At 39.1% G+C, this 20162-nt stretch overlaps 1 protein-coding gene across 2 annotated transcripts; it reads left to right on the plus strand.

The window, feature by feature from the left end:
- The first annotated feature begins 1100 nt into the window (after positions 1-1100).
- On the plus strand, positions 1101-18039 carry Wdr24 (WD repeat domain 24). Of its 2 annotated transcripts, XM_089864566.1 has the most exons (14): positions 1101-1242; positions 1437-1559; positions 1655-1771; positions 1859-2081; positions 3195-3411; positions 4734-4935; positions 5944-6257; positions 7259-7481; positions 7668-7877; positions 9496-9564; positions 11106-11479; positions 11545-11647; positions 12658-12847; positions 17700-18039. In XM_089864566.1, exons 2-14 carry the CDS (start codon positions 1463-1465, stop codon positions 17833-17835), a joined length of 2475 nt encoding a protein of 824 aa, XP_089720692.1. In that variant the 5' UTR covers positions 1101-1242; positions 1437-1462; the 3' UTR covers positions 17836-18039. The 2 variants fall into 2 exon arrangements, with proteins under 2 accessions (XP_089720692.1, XP_089720693.1); XM_089864567.1 differs by lacking the exon at positions 9496-9564 and having other exon boundaries at positions 1144-1559.
- The last annotated feature ends 2123 nt before the right edge of the window (positions 18040-20162 follow it).

Genomic DNA, 20162 nt, shown 5'->3' on the forward strand with positions numbered 1-20162 from the left:
AAATAAGATTTTTTTTTTCAAACGGGTCCTTCAGACTTGTTTCCCCTGGTTTCTTGAATAATTAAACTGGTCCAAAGAACCCGTTCCCTTTACCCTACGTATTCAAATTGGAATTTTTTAAAGTAGTTCTCGGGACCAATGAGGATCGGACTGAGAAATAAGGCGGTGACCCTGGACAAATGTCCATTTTAAAAATTAACTGGGCCAGTTTAAAAATTAAATGCTTTGGGGTCTACTGGCCCTGTGACCACTTAATTAATTAAAAACTATCACCATTTCAAGTGGCCAATGTCCAGTTTATTTAATTAAAGTTCTTGGACTTTCCTGGCCAGTTTAAAAAAACTTTTTTCTCAGCCTGCTCTTGACGGTATGGGCTATGGAACCCTTTTAGTTCCATGGCCAATATTTTATAGCAGAAGCCCAAATAGTCTGCTTTCCTGCCCAATAAAATCAAGGGCTATCATCCTTGGCTGGCCCAATGTCCAGTTTAAAAAAATCCTTATTTCCCACCCTGGTACATGGCCAAGGGAGTCGGGAGCAGGCTATAGTTTTACTATATCTATGGACTCGCAGGCTGGGAAATAGCACACTTCCTCTGGTCCAAAACCAGTTTATTAATTGCTTGGACTAGTTTTTTAATTAAAGAAGTGGGGGTTACTGGTCCTCGGGACCAGTTTATTAATTGCAAATCTATTGGAGAGCAAAGGCTGGGACCAGTCCGGAGACCAGTAAATAATTTCAGACACTAGGGGGTCACTGGTCCAAAGGACTAGTTTAAAAAATATCCTTATTTCCCAGCCTGGTCGGGAGTGAGTAGTTACTAGTAGTCTGCTAAGTCGTCTGCTCTGGGCCTTCGGCGCGCCACAGGCCTTGGCCATGTACAGTACAAAGCTTCATTTTATTGGGCGGGATGCAGACTCTTTGGGCTTCTGTTATAAAATATTGGCTGGAAATAAAAGGGTTCCATACTTAAAATACCGTCAAGAGCCACAGAAACTGCCAAGAATATAAAAACTAGTTCCTTCCTCTTTTCACGATTAAATGTTTGCTTGGTTTTTTGCTCCATTTCCAGTTCGACTGGCGGTTTTTTGAGCTTCTTCCAATCAATTGGCGGGTTGAAAGTTTTTAATCTGGCATCCCTGCGTTTGTTTTCCTTCAAAGTTCCGTAACTGAACTTTGAAATGTAATCTGACAAGGCGTTTGCGAACTTTAGAAGTACTGACTAATGCCCAATCTATTAATGTAAATTAAAATAAACTAAAATAAGTATTTAGTTAAAATCCTCTATATCTTATCTAAAAAAAAAAAAATTTTCTCAAGTACTGAGCTGAGTTTTGGGGCGAACTTTGTATCTTCTAGTACTTAAAGAATCATTCTAAAGTTATTTGTTGCTAATTAATACTTAATTACTTGGGTAATTATTCATTTACAATTAGAATTAAGTTAAATATCGGAGGACGTCATGGCAAACAAGACGATGTTTTGCACTCTGGAAGGTCCAGCTAATGCATTGGCTACTAACCGAGAAGCCAATCAAGTTGTTGTTGCTGGAAGAAATGGTATTTATTGATTATTAATTGTTATAGTTTAATTAAAAATAATGTCTATTAGTTAAATTAAATTTAATTTAAATAATTTACGTTTCTTTTTCCAGTTTTTAAGATCTTTAGTATTGAAGAAGATGAGTTTGTCGAAAAATTGAATTTAAGGGTAGCGAAGAATTTGAATTTTAACTACAGTTGCGCGGATGTTGTTTGGAATGCTGTAGAAGGTATGTTGATGTTTTTAATTAATTCTTAATAGCTACTTACATCCTTTTAAAATGCTTAATTAATAATGATCTGATTTAAATTTGCAGATCATATATTGGCTACCGCGGCCACAAACGGCACCGTTTTAACATGGAACATAAATAAATCATCGCGATCAAAGCAAGATATGATCTTTCAGGATCATAATCGTACCGTTAATAAAGTTTCCTTTCATTCAACCGAGCCTCATTTGCTGCTCAGTGGATCTCAAGATGGCACCATGAAATGCTTTGATCTGCGGAAGAGAGAAGCTGCCAATACTTTTCACAGGTATACTTTAGAATTTAAGAAGAGTTTGGTGGAAAGGGGAGGAGCCATTTCAAGCCACACCTCTCTGGCTGCTCCCTATAGAGAAATTTCAGACCTTCACTTAGCCAATCAGGAGCCTTCCCCCACTAGCCTTTCTTTCTGTGAAGTTTGTCGCCATTTTGGTGGAAAGGGGAGGAGCCATTTTAAGCCACACCTCTGGCTGCTCCCTATAGAGAGCTTTCAGACCCTCACTTACCCAATCAGGAGCCTTCTCCCACTAGCTTTTCACTCTGTGAAGTTTACCGCCATTTTGGTGGAAAGAGGAGGAGCCATTTTAAGCCACACCTCTCTGGCTGCTCCCTATAGAGAGCTTTCAGAGCCTCACTATCCAATCAGGAGCCTTCCCCCGCTAGCCTTTCACTCTGTGAAGTTTGTCGCCATTTTAAGCCACACCTCTCTGGCTGCTCCCTATAGGGAGCTTTCAGACCCTCACTTAGCCAATCAGGAGCTTTCCCCCACTAGCCTTTCACTCTGTGAATTTTACCGCCATTTTGGTGGTAAGGGGAGGAGCCATTTTAAGCCACACCTGCTCGAGCTTTCAGACCCTCAATTAGTCAATCAGGAGCCTTCCCCCACTAGCTTTTCACTGTGTGAAGTTTGCCGCCATTTTGGTGGAAAGGGGAGGAGCCATTTTACGCCACACCTCTCTGGCTGCTCCCTACAGAGAGCTTTCGGATGGGATAGTAGTACGTCACATCCTCCCAAGTCTTACCGCTGTTCTGGTAGCCATATTGGGTGGTCTCAGCTTCATTCACACCAATATGGCAGAGTAAATTATGTCACAAGACTCAGCTCCTCTCCCAACTGAAAGCTCTCTGTACAGATTCATATCTTTATCTTAAATTGTGCTTGTGTATCAATACATGAGCCACGTTGCAACGTCCTAATAGAGCTATCTCAGAAGCCTTAGAGTGACGTCACCCGTGCTATTTGCCCATAGAACCAAACATGGCCGCCCACTGCCAAAGCTAAGCCCGTGACGCTTTACCTAGACACTGACGTCACAACTGAGATAGCTCTATTACCTATTTGAAACAGTTGTAACACATGACAATGTTTTTTGTTCAATTCTAGTTTGTCGGAAAGTGTACGAGATGTTCAATTCTCACCACACCAATACTTTGTATTTGCGGCTGTGCAAGAAAATGGCAATGTCCAATTATGGGATATACGAAGACCAGATAGACACGAGAGACAATTCACCGCCCACAATGGACCTGTCTTTAGCTGTAATTGGCATCCTGAAGATAAAAAATGGCTGGCTACTGCCGGAAGAGACAAATCCGTCAAAGTATGTTACCAGGAATCTAATGGGAATCATTGTACTCCCATATCTTCCACGTTAATTTCTATGAATTCAGGCTTTGTGGGCGGGGCTTGAGTTATTTCCATCCATCACGTGTCATAATTCTGACTGTGATTACTTTGGTTGCTCGTCTGCTTATATTCCTAGCCCATGTGACTGTGACGTAGCAATGGTATTGAGCTATCTCAGAAGCCTTAGTGTGACGTCATCCATGCTATTTTCCCATAGAGCTTTCAGGAGCCTTCCCCTACTAGCCTTTCAAGCCATTTTAAGCCACACCTCTCTGGCTACTCCCTACAGAGAGCTTTCAGACCCTCACTTAGCCAATCAGCAGCCTTCCCCCACTAGCCTTTCACTCTGTGAAGTTTGCCGCCATTTTGGTGGAAAGGGGAGGAGCCATTTTAAGCCACACCTCTCTGGCTGCTCCCTACAGAGAGCTTTCAGACCCTCACTTAGCCAATCAGGAGCCTTCCCCCACTAGCCTTTCACTCTGTGAAGTTTGCCGCCATTATGGTGGAAATGGGATGAGCCATTTTAAGCGAGACCTCTCTGGCTGCTCCCTACAGAGAGCTTTCAGACCCTCACTTAGCCAATCATGCCTTCCCCCACTAGCCTTTCACTCTGTGAAGTTTGCCGCCATTATGGTGGAAATGGGAGGAGCCATTTTAAGCCACCACTGCTCCCTATAGATAGCTTTCAAATGGGATAGCAGTACGTCATACCCTCCCAAGTCTTACCGAGGCTGTTCTGGTAGCCATATTGGATGGTCTCACCTACATTCCTGCGTTAAACCCACCAATATGGTTACGAGACTCAGCTCCTCCTCCAACTGAAAGCTCTCGATAGAATCAAAGTAGTACAAAACATGGCGGCCACTGCCAAAGAAAATCCTGTGACGTTTTACCAAAGAGAATATACCAAGAGGAGCAGAAGGTTTAGCCTTTCACAAGGCTTTTGAAACTCCCGGCCACGGTTTTGGAGTAACTAGATCCGGTTTTTGTTGATTGGCTTAGCAGCGACGCCTTTTATTGGTTACATTTTGTCGGCTGCTTAATTTTGTTGATGGCAAAGGGTTGATCTCTGGGTTGACAGCTGACGTACAAAAGGTAATTTTTAAGCTGATGACAAGATCACGTGTCCAACCGGAACTAGTTTCTCCAAATTCAGGGCCGGTCCCTATTTACAAAGTTTCTGCTCCTCTTGGTATATTCTCTTTGGTTTTACCTAGACACTGACGTCATAACTGATATAGCTCTATTAGCTTATGAATTCCGGGTAATAATACTGAGGTATGATTATTTAATCAGGTTTGGGACGTTAGCGCCAAACCGGTATTGGAACACTGCATTCAAACCATTGCTTCTGTAGCCCATATTAAGTGGCGACCCAAAAGAAAGTACAACATTGCAAGCAGCTCACTCGTCGTCGATTTCAGTATAAACACCTGGGATATTCGAAGACCTTACATACCTTTTGCAGCTTTCAATGAACATAAAGATGTCGCCACAGGTGATTTAGACCTAAGACCTTTAAACACAGATGGATTGGTTGGAATGGAGATATGGCTTGTGGTTCTTTAAGGGCGACCAATGTTAAAACTTTTCGACTCAAACCACAGCCATAACATGATCCTGGACTGGAAATAAGGAAAAATTCTTATAGGACATGTGTCCAGGGACTTCCCCTTTGACTGGGGGAAAATTTATCGGACATTGTCCACTGGAGTGTGCAAAAATACTGTCGCATCTTCATAAGTTAAACCATCAAAACCACGGAAAATTTCTTGGTCGAAATGTCCGGTGATCCCCATAGTTTCTAGAAAAATTATGGGACACTTTAAAATTTTATTGGACAATGTCCAGTGTCCTGTGATTATTTGCGGCCATGAACATGATCTGAGTCGAAACATTTCGGGACTCTCCCGCTAGGGGCGACAACAGGCGATGCCATTAGAAGAACTGGTGTTAAAGGGACTGCAAAGAAGGCATCGGCGGGTGGGTAAAAATTATTTGAAATACGTCACAGACATCACGTGATCCCAAGATGCAAAGACTCCTCATGAAGTGGGACTAGTTAACATCTAGTCCTTGTTTTTCGCGAGATTGCAGCGCCAATTCCATGAAGTGGTAGTTTTCGGAATGAAACGAACTAAGCTTCTTTGGACCACGCCTCTCCTTGGTCACGTGCCTCTGACGTATTTCAAATAATTTTTACCCACCCGCCGATGCCTTCTTTGCAGTCCCTTTAAAGAGAGCTTTCCGATGGGATAGTATTACGCCACACCCTCCCAAGTCTTACCGAGGCTGTTCTGGTAGCCATATTGGGGGGTGGTCTTGGCTTCATTTCTGCTTTAAACCCACCAATATGGCAGCGTAAATTATGTCACGAGATTCAGCTCCTCCTTCAACTGAAAGCTCTCTATAGCTTATCATTCCTGTTCATCTGTGTTCAATGGTCTTTGGAGTATTTCCAAAAGCCTGCTGCCGATGTCTTTAATTTCTTTAACTTCGAATATAGGCTTTGCTTGGAGAAATGATCCACATGTCCTGTTATCAACAAGCAAGGATTGCACCCTTTACCAACACGTCTTCCGCGATGCGGGACGACCTGCTGATCACGCTCCACCAGTTGGACTCAGTTTGAATCGTGGTAGTGACATTGGTTACTCCGTTTCGGATCGAATTCTGGCTGATAACATGCCACCACACAAAACTCCAAATTATTCTTCCACTCGATTCCCAATTTACTTTCGGAAGTCAGCAACCTTGGTTGAGCAGTTTAGCAGTGCCATGAGTTTCGTTATGACCTTCTCCCAATGTGAAATTGATAGCGTGAGTATTAAGGAAAAGAAAGCCGGGAAACTTTATAGTGTATTCCATGTACTCTTTGCTCTGGGGATTCTCAGAATGCTCTGTAAAATTTTGCGTGTTCCATTTGGAGATCTAGATCAGCTCGTGCTCGGATTATTATTAAGTTCCATTAACCAAGCACGTGACCCAAGATTTGCTTGCATCTGATCACTATATAGAAAAGACAGATCAGTACAGACTATTTCTTGTTTAAAGCAAGTCTCGGTTGTGGTTAAGTTTAAACAAATGCCACTAGATGTTCCCATAGACGAGGGGTGGAGTTGACTGGCCTTCTGGGCTTAGCAAAGGCTAGTTTTAGCTCCGCCCTCGACATTAACGAGTTCTGATTGGTTCCTGCCTTTACCAAGGGAAAATAGAGTTATATTTGCTGAGGGGGGTGAGACGTCATTGGTTTTTCAGCCAATGAAATTAACAAGCCAACAGATGGAGTCACCTTCTGGTGGCTATAGAGCTCATGTTAAATTCTGCCTCCAAAAGGGCGAATGGGCGGAGTTTAATGTCACCCTCCCCGTAACCGATATTACTCTATTGGAGGGTAGAAGATTAGGCAGAATGTTAGGAATGCCACAGGAGGCGGCATTTACTTTAAAGCATAGCGCGGGTCACGTGATTCCCCTACAAGTTGACTTTCCTCCGGAACTCCAGTTTTGGCTTGGCAAAGGCAGGAAGCATTTGTGGGCGGGATTTATACGTGCATGTATAAATCCCGCCCACTAGCCTTTGCCAAGCCAAACCCGGAATTCCGGAGGAAAGTCCCCTTGTAGGGGATCCACTGTAGCCTCGCTATGCTTTAACATGTCTAAACCTTTTGGTGCTAATTTGAACACATTGAGATTTGGTGGTCTCTAATAAATTTTGTGACAAAATTGCATGGCTAAGCAAATTGTGACATATCTCGGAGCAGGAATACGCTGTTAGAGAAAAACCAAGCCATCTATCTGAATTTTCTCTTACTATGACAGGATTCCTTTGTGAAAATGGCGGAGGGCTACAACTTACGCGGCAAAACATTTGGAGAACTTTGCGATATCAATGCGAGTGTAGCGCTAGACCTCAACAGGGTTGATTTATCTCAATTTTGGAAATTGCTTAAAGCGCATTACGAACTTCCGGATGTAGTTGGGGTCACGAATGGAAGCTCAACCTTAGCCGATACTCTTTGGTCATCCAGCAACGCTGATAAAGGTGAATTTTAAAATCAAGCTTAGCAAATGCTAGTTTAAGCTCCGCCCCCTTGATATTAACGAGTTTTGATTGGCTCCTGCCTTTAGCAAGGTAAAAGCAAGAATGTTAGGAGTGCCACAGGAGCCGATGCATTAGCTTTAATTGAATGGTTGCTTGATCTTTGGCTCTTGTATTTGTTTTAAATAGGCATGGATGCCTCTCATGACGGAAGTAATCATCATTCTAGTCGTCATAATAGCGGGAACACAATGCACAGGGGAAGTCGTCACGTGAGCGGAGCCCCTAGTAGTAATGACCGACAACCTACTATGCATGGGGGAAGCGGCGTTGGAAGCGATGCCGATTCTGATGTCACTGATGAGGAACATGACAGAACTCTAACCAATATTGTCAGTGGTGAGTATTGTTTTATTTTGAGAACATATTCAACCAAGTAGTATCATGGGATACGGTCATGAATTAGAGTTTGCCAGGAATTCATAAGCTAATAGGTTTCATTGTGTAGCCATTTTCTAAACTTATCTAGGCGAGCTTTGAGAGAAGAGATAGTCTAATCATTATGTATGATAAATTTTGCGTCCAGAATAATAGAGCTATCTCAGAAGCCTTAGTATGACGTCACCCATGCTATTTGCCCATAGAATTACCATAGTGTTACCAAACATGGCCGCCCACTGCCGTAGCTAAGCCCGTTACGTTTTACCTAGGCACTGACGTCACAACTGAGATAGATCAATATATGTCCTGACCTCGGGTTGCTATTTCACAGTCATCGGGCTCGCGGCTTTTATTGCCCAAGGAATGTAAGCAGACGACCAACCTATGAAATCACGGTTTGATAAGAAAGACGTCAGATTTATGACGCGTGATGGAGAGCACTCAAAGCCCGTCCACAAAGCCAGTATAGAAATTAACATGGAAGATATGGGGGCATTATGATTTCTATTAGCTTATGGATTCCTGACTTTAGTCATCATAGGTTAGGTAAGATTAGAGGATAGTAATTGAAACCCCCCCCCCCCCCGGGTCATGAACTAACACATCTAGACATGAAGAAGTAAGGTGATCAAAAGTTCATAAGATATGTTCCATAAATGTGACACTTCGTAATGCTAGAGACTTACAGCTCGAGCTAGTTCAAGAACGACAAGCGAGAATTGAATGGCTACACTCGGTTTCACAGTCCATTTTCCTACTTAGTCTGTATTAAAGTAACAGGCGGCTCCATGATCACCCCTAGCATGCTGGCTAATCTTCTGGACACGGATTTTACCTTGCCAAAGGCAAGAACCAATCAGACCTAATGCACTAGGTCCCATTGGTTCCTGCCTTTGGTTTAACTTGCCTTTGCCAAGCTTAGCCAACGTGTAGCAGAAAAGGCATCTTTCAGGGGCATCAACGGAGCCGCCCTTTGCTTTAAAGGGACTGTAAAGAAGGCATCGGCGGGTGGGTAAAAATTATTTGAAATACGTCAGAGGCACGTGACCAAGGAGAGGCGTGGTTCAAAGAAGCTTAGTTCGTTTTATTTCGAAAACCACCACTTCATGGAATTGGCGCTCCAATCTCGCGAAAAACAAGGACTAGATGCCCAGTTCCACTCCATGAGGAGTCTTTGTATCTTGGCATCACGTGATGTCTGTGACGTATTTCAAATAATTTTTACCCACCCGTCGATGCCTTCTTTGCAGTCCCTTTAAGCCTTTGACAGCGCCTCACCAGATGTCGCTTTACCTCGAATCTATGACCTACGTCACTTCATGACAAGCTCCAGTTTGTAACCATTAACAAACTTATGGAACATATCTTACGAACTTATTGGTATTATTTATCGCGCTTGCTCCCAACCTACACAAAATGCAGACACTTTCACATGCAATTAACATGATTATTCTTCATTTCGTTTTTAATGTTTCTTTGAATGTTTTCAATTATATTTATAATTTTAAAAGTAATAGGTGGTAACGTTTTTCTGCAGAGATTTGTTTTCTTAACTTTAAGCGATTTTGCCTTTTAGAGCGGCGGTCTCAGGGTCCCTATCAGGCTACCACTTCTAGCCTGTTTAGTATTGGACGAGTCAATACGGGCAAGTTTTTAATTATTTTTCGATGCGCTCCCTGCCCCTGCCCGTGCCCCATACGCATTCCCATTTTTTTGGCTTTTGTTCATTTTGCTTTCACCCCGAAACAATTTTGCTTGTTGTGGTTTTTTTTTTCTTCTTTTTTCTACAATGCGCTTTTTATTTTTGGTCTTTTTAAATTAAGTACTTCGTGAAATCATAGGTAACATAGTCTTTTGTAAGTTTGGTTTTTAAATGAAAATTTCAGCAAACATAACGGCCGTTTTCAAAATATAATAGGAAAAATATTAAAAAATAAATAAATGATCTCTAATTATAAAATAATTACCAGTTAATTAGCTTTAAAAAGAGGACTACTGCGACGCTATTGGTTTAGTAACTAAGACCAAAAGCGGATTATGCTTTACACACTAAGTACGTAAGTCCCACTTTTCCTGTTTTCCATAGCTTTGGCCATTGATTTCATGACATTCCCGAAGTAAAGACTAAGCAGACGAACAAAAAAAGCTCTCAACCAATCATAAGCACTTTTCTGTACACAACCTCTTTAATGCCAGACCAATCGGCGACGGCTACAGTACTATTTTCTTGCATCGAACCCCGACTCGACCTCGCCGTCGACCTAACTGGGAAGCTCGGAAGGCGAATTTGCGGTATCGTTCGGTAGTCGTTATAAAATATTCAACGTTTTAAAGCTCAAGTTTCGAAATTTTTCGAGACATTTAAGTCTTCAACTAAATATTATAAGATTTTTTTAAAATTTCAACGGAAAAATAGCTCTGCAAATAAATTTAGACTCGAAAACTACACTAAGCCTTGGCTTGGTATCAGCGGCCGAGGCCTAGCGGCGCATCTCGAGCCGCCGGCGGCCGGGCTTGCCGTAACGGCTAGAACAGAAAAAATACCTCGTTAAAAACAGATGCACGGAGTCTTATTATAGTCCAAGCAAAAGCTACCCAGATTTATAAGATTTTCGTGCCTTACTCCCAAATAATCTTTGGTATCGTGAATAGTTTTATCTAAAGAATATTTTAGACACCCTACTCAGTCTTTATAGTAGTTCCTTAATTTATGTACCTGGTAAATCGGTCCTTTAGGGGGAAGGATAGGATAGATAAGAATGAGCCGCGTTACCGAATTATTTTTCTCCGCGTAAGTGGAGGTTCTCTCCTAGGAGCTTACAGAATATCGTGTAGCTCCCCAGGCACATATTACGTACTTCATGTGTAAAGCTTAATCGGCTTCTGCTAAGACTTGCTTTAAGTATTCAAAATTAATGAAGCTCTGTGAAATTTGGTTTACGGTCTAGTCCCAATGCTCTAATATAGTTAGCTATTAAAGAGTAGGGACAGACTGATTATATGCCTTGTCATTCTGTACTACCAATCAGCTCCAACATTATACTTAATGAATTTGTTAAATTTAAGCTTATATTTGTATACATAAACATAAGTTAATTAACAAAATTGTTTTCTAAGGAAAAAGGTGCAAGGTATTTGTGTGATTAATTAACACCTCAAACACCACACATTTATTAATCGATTTAGGAATGGGTTCGAACACGGTTCAAGGTGATTTCTTCTTTGGCGACGGAGATACGGATAATCTAGCTGTCTTCGAATTCAATTCGTTACTACCACCGATGGACAATAACCAAGAATACGATCTTCCGACCGAAGCCTTTCAACCACGTCACCAAATTCGAGACGATTGTTCCCCACCTGATGACGTGGGTAATATTCCAAGCTCTCCAACTAGTTTCGAAGACGATGAATATGAAGTCGAAATGAATGGCAATTTAAGTGACATCGATGACCATGCCAAGTTCCTAACTCAAGCCTCCATACTAACCGAACCGACAGTTCCAAGTTGGAATTGTTCGGACAGTGTTAAAGATCTACTTCATTTTCTGTCCAATAGAGTAAGGCGGAGTTTTAATTTTAGTTATGAAGCATTTAATTTAATTCCAATTTGCAATGGTTTAAGGGTGATGTTCAAACTGCGGTTTCGATGCTTATAATTCTGGGAGATCGCATAACTAAAAATATTGATGATCTAATTCAAGAACATTGGTTCACTTCCTATATTGGTAAGTTCATATGTGAAATAGTGACAGTAAGTACGATAATTTCCATTGGTTTGTTATATTAAACTTGTAAAAAGGCATCCGGAGTTGCCTATATCAGCCTGTTGAGACATTTTTATTGCTGTCGGGTCGCCATTTTTAAAGATGGCGGCAAATCGAAGCCCAAAAGCTGTAAAGCCCATCTATTGAATGCAGGGAAACAGTGTACTAAATACTAGTGAAATCAGACGTTATTCAGGGTTCATACAAACCTGGAAAACTCAGGGAAATAAATAGTGTACAAAGAAACTCAGGGTAATTTAGAATTCATAGTGAAACTCAGGGAAATTTAGAATTTATAGTGAAATTCAGGGAAATTTAGAATTTATAGTGAAATTCAGGGAAATTTAGAATTTATAGTAAAATTCATGGAAATTTAGAATTTATAGTAAAATTCATGGAAATTTAGAATTTATAGTAAAATTCATGGAAATTTAGAATTTATAGTAAAATTCATGGAAATTTAGAATTTATAGTAAAATTCAGGGAAATTTGGAATTTATAGTAAAATTCATGGAAATTTAGAATTTATAGTAAAATTCAGGGAAATTTAGAATTCATAGTAAAATTCAGGGAAATTTAGAATTTATAGTAAAATTCAGGGAAATTTAGAATTTATAGTAAAATTCAGGGAAATTTAGAATTCATAGTAAAATTCATGGATATTTAGAATTTATATTAAAATTCATGGATATTTAGAATTTATAGTAAAATTCATGGAAATTTAGAATTTATAGTAAAATTCATGGAAATTTAGAATTTATAGTAAAATTCATGGAAATTTAGAATTCATAGTAGAATTCATGGAAATTTGTGTGATTTTAGTAAGTTTGCCCTGAAGGGGTTGCTTCTACAATAAAAAAACCACACCCGTTGTACACAAGCCTAAAGCCATGGTGTTAATTTGATTGTATGCCATTCTTATTATTCCTAATTAATGCTTGGCGCAACGATATTTCTAATTAATATTTCAGATCTGTTACACCAGTACAAATTGTGGAACGTAGCGAACACTGTTATTCAGCTAAGCAGTATATCAGTCGTGAATAGCCTGAACCAGCAATCGACCGTGATACAAACTCAATGTGCCTCGTGTAAAAAAGCCCTCACTAGAAGTCTATTCTGCCATAATTGCAAGATGTTTCCTGCTCAGTGTAGCGTTTGGTGAGTAATAGTTGCAGTTTTTCTTATTAGTGAAAACAGAAGACTATTGGTGGAATTCATAAACGTCGGACGCGACGAAATTTAGTACAGGCGAAGGCAGGGCAAAACGTCCTGCCTTTTGCGCGCGACGCCCTGCCTTCGCCTGTATTAAATTGCGTTGCGTCCGACGTTTATGAATTCCACCTTAATAAATCTGTTCTAGAAATACCTAATTGTAATGCTTAATACCATTGTAATTTTTGGCTGTAAAAGCTTGTTAAAACCAAAGTTCAGGTAGGACTTGTAGTGAAAAATGTTCTTGAGAGCAGCTGAAACACCATGTTCGTGTTGATTCACAATTTTCGGTTCCATCGAGCTGCTCTCAGAAACACCCCCAATGCGAAGCATAGTTTACAGACTAGGAGGATTTACACCATTTGCACAAGGAGGCCTTCTTTTGTAAATGGTATGAATTCTCCTAGTCTGTAGGTTGCCTTGAGTCCGTGTAATTCAAAAGCAAGAGGTAACTCTCCTTTAGAGATAGTTTTTTCATGGAAGAAAGTATGGAAGGCCAACTCAGCCCTTTTTTTGAAAGGTGACCGGTAGCCCTGCATACTACAGCGCCCCTAGCTGTCATACTGAAAACAAACATGGCGGCCTCCTTATTTCTTTTGGTGAAAAGGGTGGGTTTATTAACGGGATGGCGGGAAATTTGAAATTTTAAAAATCCCGCCTTTTTTAAATAAATAATAAATAAATAAATAAATGCTTTATTTAGGATATCCTTTTAAGATAATATCTTGTTTACGAAAGGGTCCTATGATTAAGTTAAAAAATTTTTCATGACAAAATTAAAAATTTTTCACAAACGTATTGCGTTATTCGTTAAAGAGAGATAAGTTTTAAGTTCATTTTTAAAGATAGTAATATTATCCAATATTTTGATAGCCCTAGGTAGTTCGTTCCATAATTTAATTCCATTTTGCATAACACTCTTGGTCCTGAATTTAGATGGGAAAACTTCCACCACAAAATCGGTGTCACTAGCTCTAGTATTTTTATGATGGTCATGTGGAGGGAACCGTTCGACAATATATTGGGGCACCATTTTATGTTTAATTTTAAACATCAGTATTAATAAGTTTTTCATATAAATTGAATTTAACTCAATGATATTTGCACTTTTCCTCGCTAATGAGGCGGACGATTTCTTTGGCTGTTTCATAACTAACCTAGCACAATTATTTTGCATGATCTGCAATCTTTTTAAATTAGAGTTAGAAGCGTTATTATAGAAAATGTCGCCATACTCAAAAATAGGTCTAATAATTGAGTTATATAATAATGTTAATGTATCGTAATTAAGGTTTGTCTGAAGTGGCTTTAAAAGCCAGATACGCGTTTGAATTTTCTTAATTACATAGTCTATGTGGTAATTCCACGTTAACATTTCATCCAAGCAAATCCCTAAATATTTAAATGTAGATACTCTTTCTATTTTTCCTTCACATATAGTTTGGATAGTCAAGGCTTGCTTATTTACATTTTTGTTTGGACTAAAGATCATAAATTTTGTTTTAGATTCATTTAATAAAAGGCCCTTAGAGAGTAATGAGTTTTTGATGACGGCCTGGAAACGGTCGCTTTCAGTATGACGGACAGAGGGCGAACCCGTCGCTATTTTTAAACCACCTTTCACATCTCAAAGGGGGAGTTGGCCTTCCATACTTTCTTCCATGGTTTTTTCCTCTGGGCACCATCACTTTTGCCCAGCTCGCTTAAAGCATGGAGTTTGTTTCTTATTTTACTTTTCACCCTCACTTTAAATCAACTGTCGGCTCCTGTGGCGCCCCTAACATGATTGCTAATCTTCTATACACCCTGTTGCCAGTGGTAGGTAGGAATGATCCAGTCCAATTTAGATGACAGAGGCTTTTCTCAATGAAAAAACCCTCTTAACAAATTTAAATCCTTTTGAGGTGTTTTCTTTTCAAGTTTCAAACGATAATATTGATGTTAATATCCTATTAACCTCAGTGTCGATGTCGATGCTTCTAGGGGAGTCGAGGGGGTAGACGCTCGGGATCTCTGTGTACACCTGAGTTCAAAAGAGTTCAGCTTTGACAGTGTATTGAGTTCAAAGCCTTCGGAACTCTGAGTTCAGCTTTGACAGTGTATTGAGTTCAAAGCCTTCGGAACTCTGAGTTCAGCTTTGACAGTGTATTGAGTTCAAAGCCTTCGGAACTCACAATTCAGCTTTGACAGTACATTGAGTCCAAGACATATTGTACAGCTGAGTTCTCAAGTGTCTGCCCCCTCGGGGGAGTTTGACCCAAATTATAGTTAAGAAGTGATTGAATAGAAATGTCAAATATTTCAGTAAAGTTTATGAAGAGATTGGGACTTAAAAATTACGAAAGGTAGACACGTGGTTATATAGCTTTGGCAGTGGGCGGCCATGTTTGGTACCGCTTTCGTTTTAAGGGCAAATAGCATGTGTGACGTCACACTAAAGCTTATGAGATAGCTCTTTTGGAACGAATGGAAACCTATTATTTACTTTCTCAGGTCTTATATGGGTTCTAGGTGTTATTATAGATAACAGAACAACAATAAGTATGACAGTGAAGAAACGCGATAATGGAGGTCTTTCTGAATAAAACGCAATTTCCACTGACCAACTTAGTATTTGCCAATTAAAGGGCTCCTTCGGACCCTTAGACACATGGCCCCGCGGATTTCCATCCCCTCTTCATAGACGATCTTCCTCAGTACTCTCCCTCTCTCTGGCTAGGTAGGGGGGTTCGGAAATCCGCGGGGCCATGTGTCAAGACAGTGCCTAAAATTTTAAAAACTAGTGATGGCATAATAGATGATCCAAAACATATTGCCGAAAGTTTTAATAACTATTTTATTGGTGTTGCTGAAGAATTGACTAAAGGGAAACAATTTCCTCGATATGAAAATAGCTTAACGAAAACCCCAAATGACATTAATCGGTTGGACACATTTGAACTTACTACAGAACATGAAGTATTTACCCTACTTAAGAAACTTAAACAAAATAAGGCTGCTGGAATAGATGACCTATCCCCTGCCATATTTCGGTCACTAGCTGCAGTAATAGCAAAAACAGTTGCATTAATTATAAACCAATCCTTGATTCTTGGACTTTTCCCAAATCAGTGGAAAGTTGCAAAGGTTACGCCAGCACATAAAGCGGGTAATCCGCAAGAACCACAAAATTATAGACCAATATCGGTTACACCCACCCTAGCAACTATCTGTGAAAAAGTTGTCTATAAATCAGCATACCAATTCTTAAATGAAAGTAACTCCTTATATATATTACAATCTGGTTTCCGCAAAGGTTACTCGACAAACACCTGTATTTTTAATTTGTATGAAGGTATCCTAAATGGTCTTAACCGGGGTCTATTTGTCATTGTGACGTTTATAGACCTCTCGAAAGCTTTCGATACGGTTAAACACGAGACTCTAATACGCGATCTCGAAATAGCTGGAATAAGCTCTAAAGCACTCGATTGGTTCCGTTCGTATCTAACAAATCGACAACAAAAGGTTTACTGTAATGGTCAATACTCTTCAACTAAGAATGTTAAAACAGGCGTACCCCAGGGCAGCGTCCTGGGACCTTTACTTTTTAATGTCTATACGGCTAAAATACATAAATCTCTGAAACATACCACTTCAAACGAATATGCCGATGACTCTGCATTATTATTATCAAGTGAAAATCTATTGGAGGCTATTGACCATATGGAATCTGATATTAAAAACATCAAAAACTCATTACTCTCTAAGGGCCTTATATTAAATGAATCTAAAACAAAATTTATGATCTTTAGTCCAAACAAAAATGTAAATAAGCAAGCCTTGACTATCCAAACTATATGTGAAGGAAAAATAGAAAGAGTATCTACATTTAAATATTTAGGGATTTGCTTGGATGAAATGTTAACGTGGAATTACCACATAGACTATGTAATTAAGAAAATTCAAACGCGTATCTGGCTTTTAAAGCCACTTCAGACAAACCTTAATTACGATACATTAACATTATTATATAACTCAATTATTAGACCTATTTTTGAGTATGGCGACATTTTCTATAATAACGCTTCTAACTCTAATTTAAAAAGATTGCAGATCATGCAAAATAATTGTGCTAGGTTAGTTATGAAACAGCCAAAGAAATCGTCCGCCTCATTAGCGAGGAAAAGTGCAAATATCATTGAGTTAAATTCAATTTATATGAAAAACTTATTAATACTGATGTTTAAAATTAAACATAAAATGGTGCCCCAATATATTGTCGAACGGTTCCCTCCACATGACCATCATAAAAATACTAGAGCTAGTGACACCGATTTTGTGGTGGAAGTTTTCCCATCTAAATTCAGGACCAAGAGTGTTATGCAAAATGGAATTAAATTATGGAACGAACTACCTAGGGCTATCAAAATATTGGATAATATTACTATCTTTAAAAATGAACTTAAAACTTATCTCTCTTTAACGAATAACGCAATACGTTTGTGAAAAATTTTTAATTTTGTCATGAAAAATTTTTTAACTTAATCATAGGACCCTTTCGTAAACAAGATATTATCTTAAAAGGATATCCTAAATAAAGCATTTATTTATTTATTTATTTTATTTATGTGTCTAAGGGTCCGAAGGAGCCCTTTAAAAATAGCTTTCGAAGAAGTAGTCAACCCCCTGTGTCAGTAGATATAAATACCAAGGAGTAGTATAGTTTTAAGAGTTGCAATGTTCTAATGTTCTCGTTTTCGTGTAAAAATAGTTTTATTTTGAAACTTATGGTTTCGATATTTACTTTCTTTTAAAGTCACGAGGTGGTGCGCGGCTTGTATGTTTGGTGCCAAGGCTGTTGCCACGGAGGTCATATTCAACACATAATGGAGTGGCTGGAAACTCACTCCTTGTGTCCAACTGGCTGTGGTCACAAATGCGAATACTCTTAAACCATATTAAACCTAACAATTAAGTATCCAAAAGCCCAGCATATTTTTTACTTAAACGAAATTGTAAAGGTGTAATAATTGAACACCATTAAGATACTAATTTTAATGTAATTAACATTTTTTAGTATCTGTATGTAATCAGTGTCTTAATTATATATGTAAATTGTATATATGATTTTAATAAAATTCCTAGAATGAATTAAATATTTTGTTGTTATTATCTTTATTCTAAAAGGTTTCCCAATTCCTTACACTTGAAAACTCAGTCCAATGTCTATAAGTTCTTTTAAATTATTTTCGATAATAACGGTCCTTCAGTCAAAATATTTGAAACCTGTAGGGAGACTCTACACAGGGAATCGTATTTTTCAATGCAAAACACCAAAAGTGGATGAGGGGAAAAGTATGAAAATGGCCAAAAGTCGCGAGTCATCAGAGTTTCGCCGTAGTTGACCGTTTTATTGGCGTAGCTGTACTGGGCCTGTTCACTCCCAAAAAGTAGGTCTTGTGTTAATTCACGGTTACGCGGCTACCGTCGTCTGCTATTGTGTATGCTAGAACTTCCTCGATTTGTGTTTCTAGTCAGGACAGAGTAGCTGGTAATGTTTTAAAAGGTATTTGAAGGTATAATACGGATTTAAGTAATGTTATCGAAGCAATAGAAGAGCACATAAAACTAGTTACTTTTAGAACAAATCTCGGTAATTTAGCTATAGCGCGAGCAGCTTGCGTCGCGATGCGCGTGATCGAGTGGGCTATGGTTAAACCAAGGAGCATAAATGTCTGAACTACTTTCAGTCGCAAGTTTGTAAGTCCTTCAGTCACTAGTAAACTAAATAGTTATTGGTGAAACTTTGATGTCCGCGTTTTTTAACACATGCTCTATGGCCATTGTCATACTTTCCCTCTCATCCACATTTGAAAACACCATGTAGTGGCCTCAAACGAGCCAGGGCGTCTCGATTTTTTGGGCCAGGTTACTTTCCGATCACATGACTAATCTAACCTTCACTAAGATATAATTACAGCAATGGAATCTGTCATACTTATTATTATTGCGTTACTTATGCTTATTTATACAGGGTGTTTCTGGAAAGTCTGGCACAAATTAACAGGCATGTTCCTTGGGTCAAAAGGAGTCCGAAAGGTCCTATGACGTTTTGGGGTAAAGCGCTCCGTTGCGACGTTATGGGCTCTCAAAAGTAGGCCGAAAAACAAGGAGATTTTGCTGAATTATAGCACTAGTATTGTGGTTTTGACCCAATGGTTTTCGATTATTGAGCATAAGGCAATGATCGAAATAAGTTCAAAGCTAGTGGAAGACCGTGAACGTGTTAAACGGCCAAAAGCGTTAATCCCTTTGATTTTATTAATGATTGTAATTAAAGGTAAAGAAAGTAGCTCAGATATCGGTTACTTGTTTGTTCAGATGTACTGGTAACTGACCAGTCTTTTATTCTTTATTTGAATTAGACACATTACTTTTACAATAATTCGAATGAACCCCATTACTTTTACAATATTAATTCGAATGAACCCCTTAAGTTTTACAATAATTCGAATGAACCCCTTAAATTTTACAATAAATCGAATCGAATCCATTAATTTTACAATTATTCGAATGAACCCCTTAAATTTTACAATAAATCGAATCGAATCCATTAATTTTACAATAATTCGAATGAACCCATTACATTTACAATAATTCTAATGAACCCCATACATTTACAATAATTCTAATGAACCCCATACATTTACTACAATTCTAATGAACCCCATTACATTTACAATAATTCTAATGAACCCCATTACTTTTACAATAATTCGAATCGAACCCTATTACTTTTACAATAATTCGAATGAAACCCAATTACATTGTTCTACAAAAATTGTTCAAAATGGGCACCATCAACGTTTAAGCAAACTTGCGCACGTACGCCATGAAGCACGTTAAAATACACACATTTAAGCCGTCTGTAAAAAACCTACTAACTTCTGACGTTGAAAACTACCCTAATGTTTAGACCAACACAGCAGGGGAAATTCGAATTATTGTAAAATTAATGGGTTCGATTCAAATTATTGTAAAATTTAAGGGGTTCATTCGAATTATTGTAAAACACTAGCTGAGTTGCCCGCCCTACGGGCGGGCTGCCTCAGCTAGTTGCTACTAAAAAGTGAAACTAATTAACAATGAATGCTTTTATCGGAAAACATGTATAAAGCTAATGGGACATCATCACTGTCTTGACTTGTTTCTGCCCCCAATATCTTGCCCCCAAAAGCGTCAACGTGGAGAGTCAGAGCGTAGGGCGCGCGGAGAGGAA

This window comes from Phalangium opilio, unplaced genomic scaffold (assembly GCF_054372755.1).
Source record: "Phalangium opilio isolate 3A_F unplaced genomic scaffold, DU_Popi_V2 ptg000013l_1, whole genome shotgun sequence".
In the NCBI taxonomy this organism is placed as follows: domain Eukaryota; kingdom Metazoa; phylum Arthropoda; class Arachnida; order Opiliones; family Phalangiidae; genus Phalangium; species Phalangium opilio.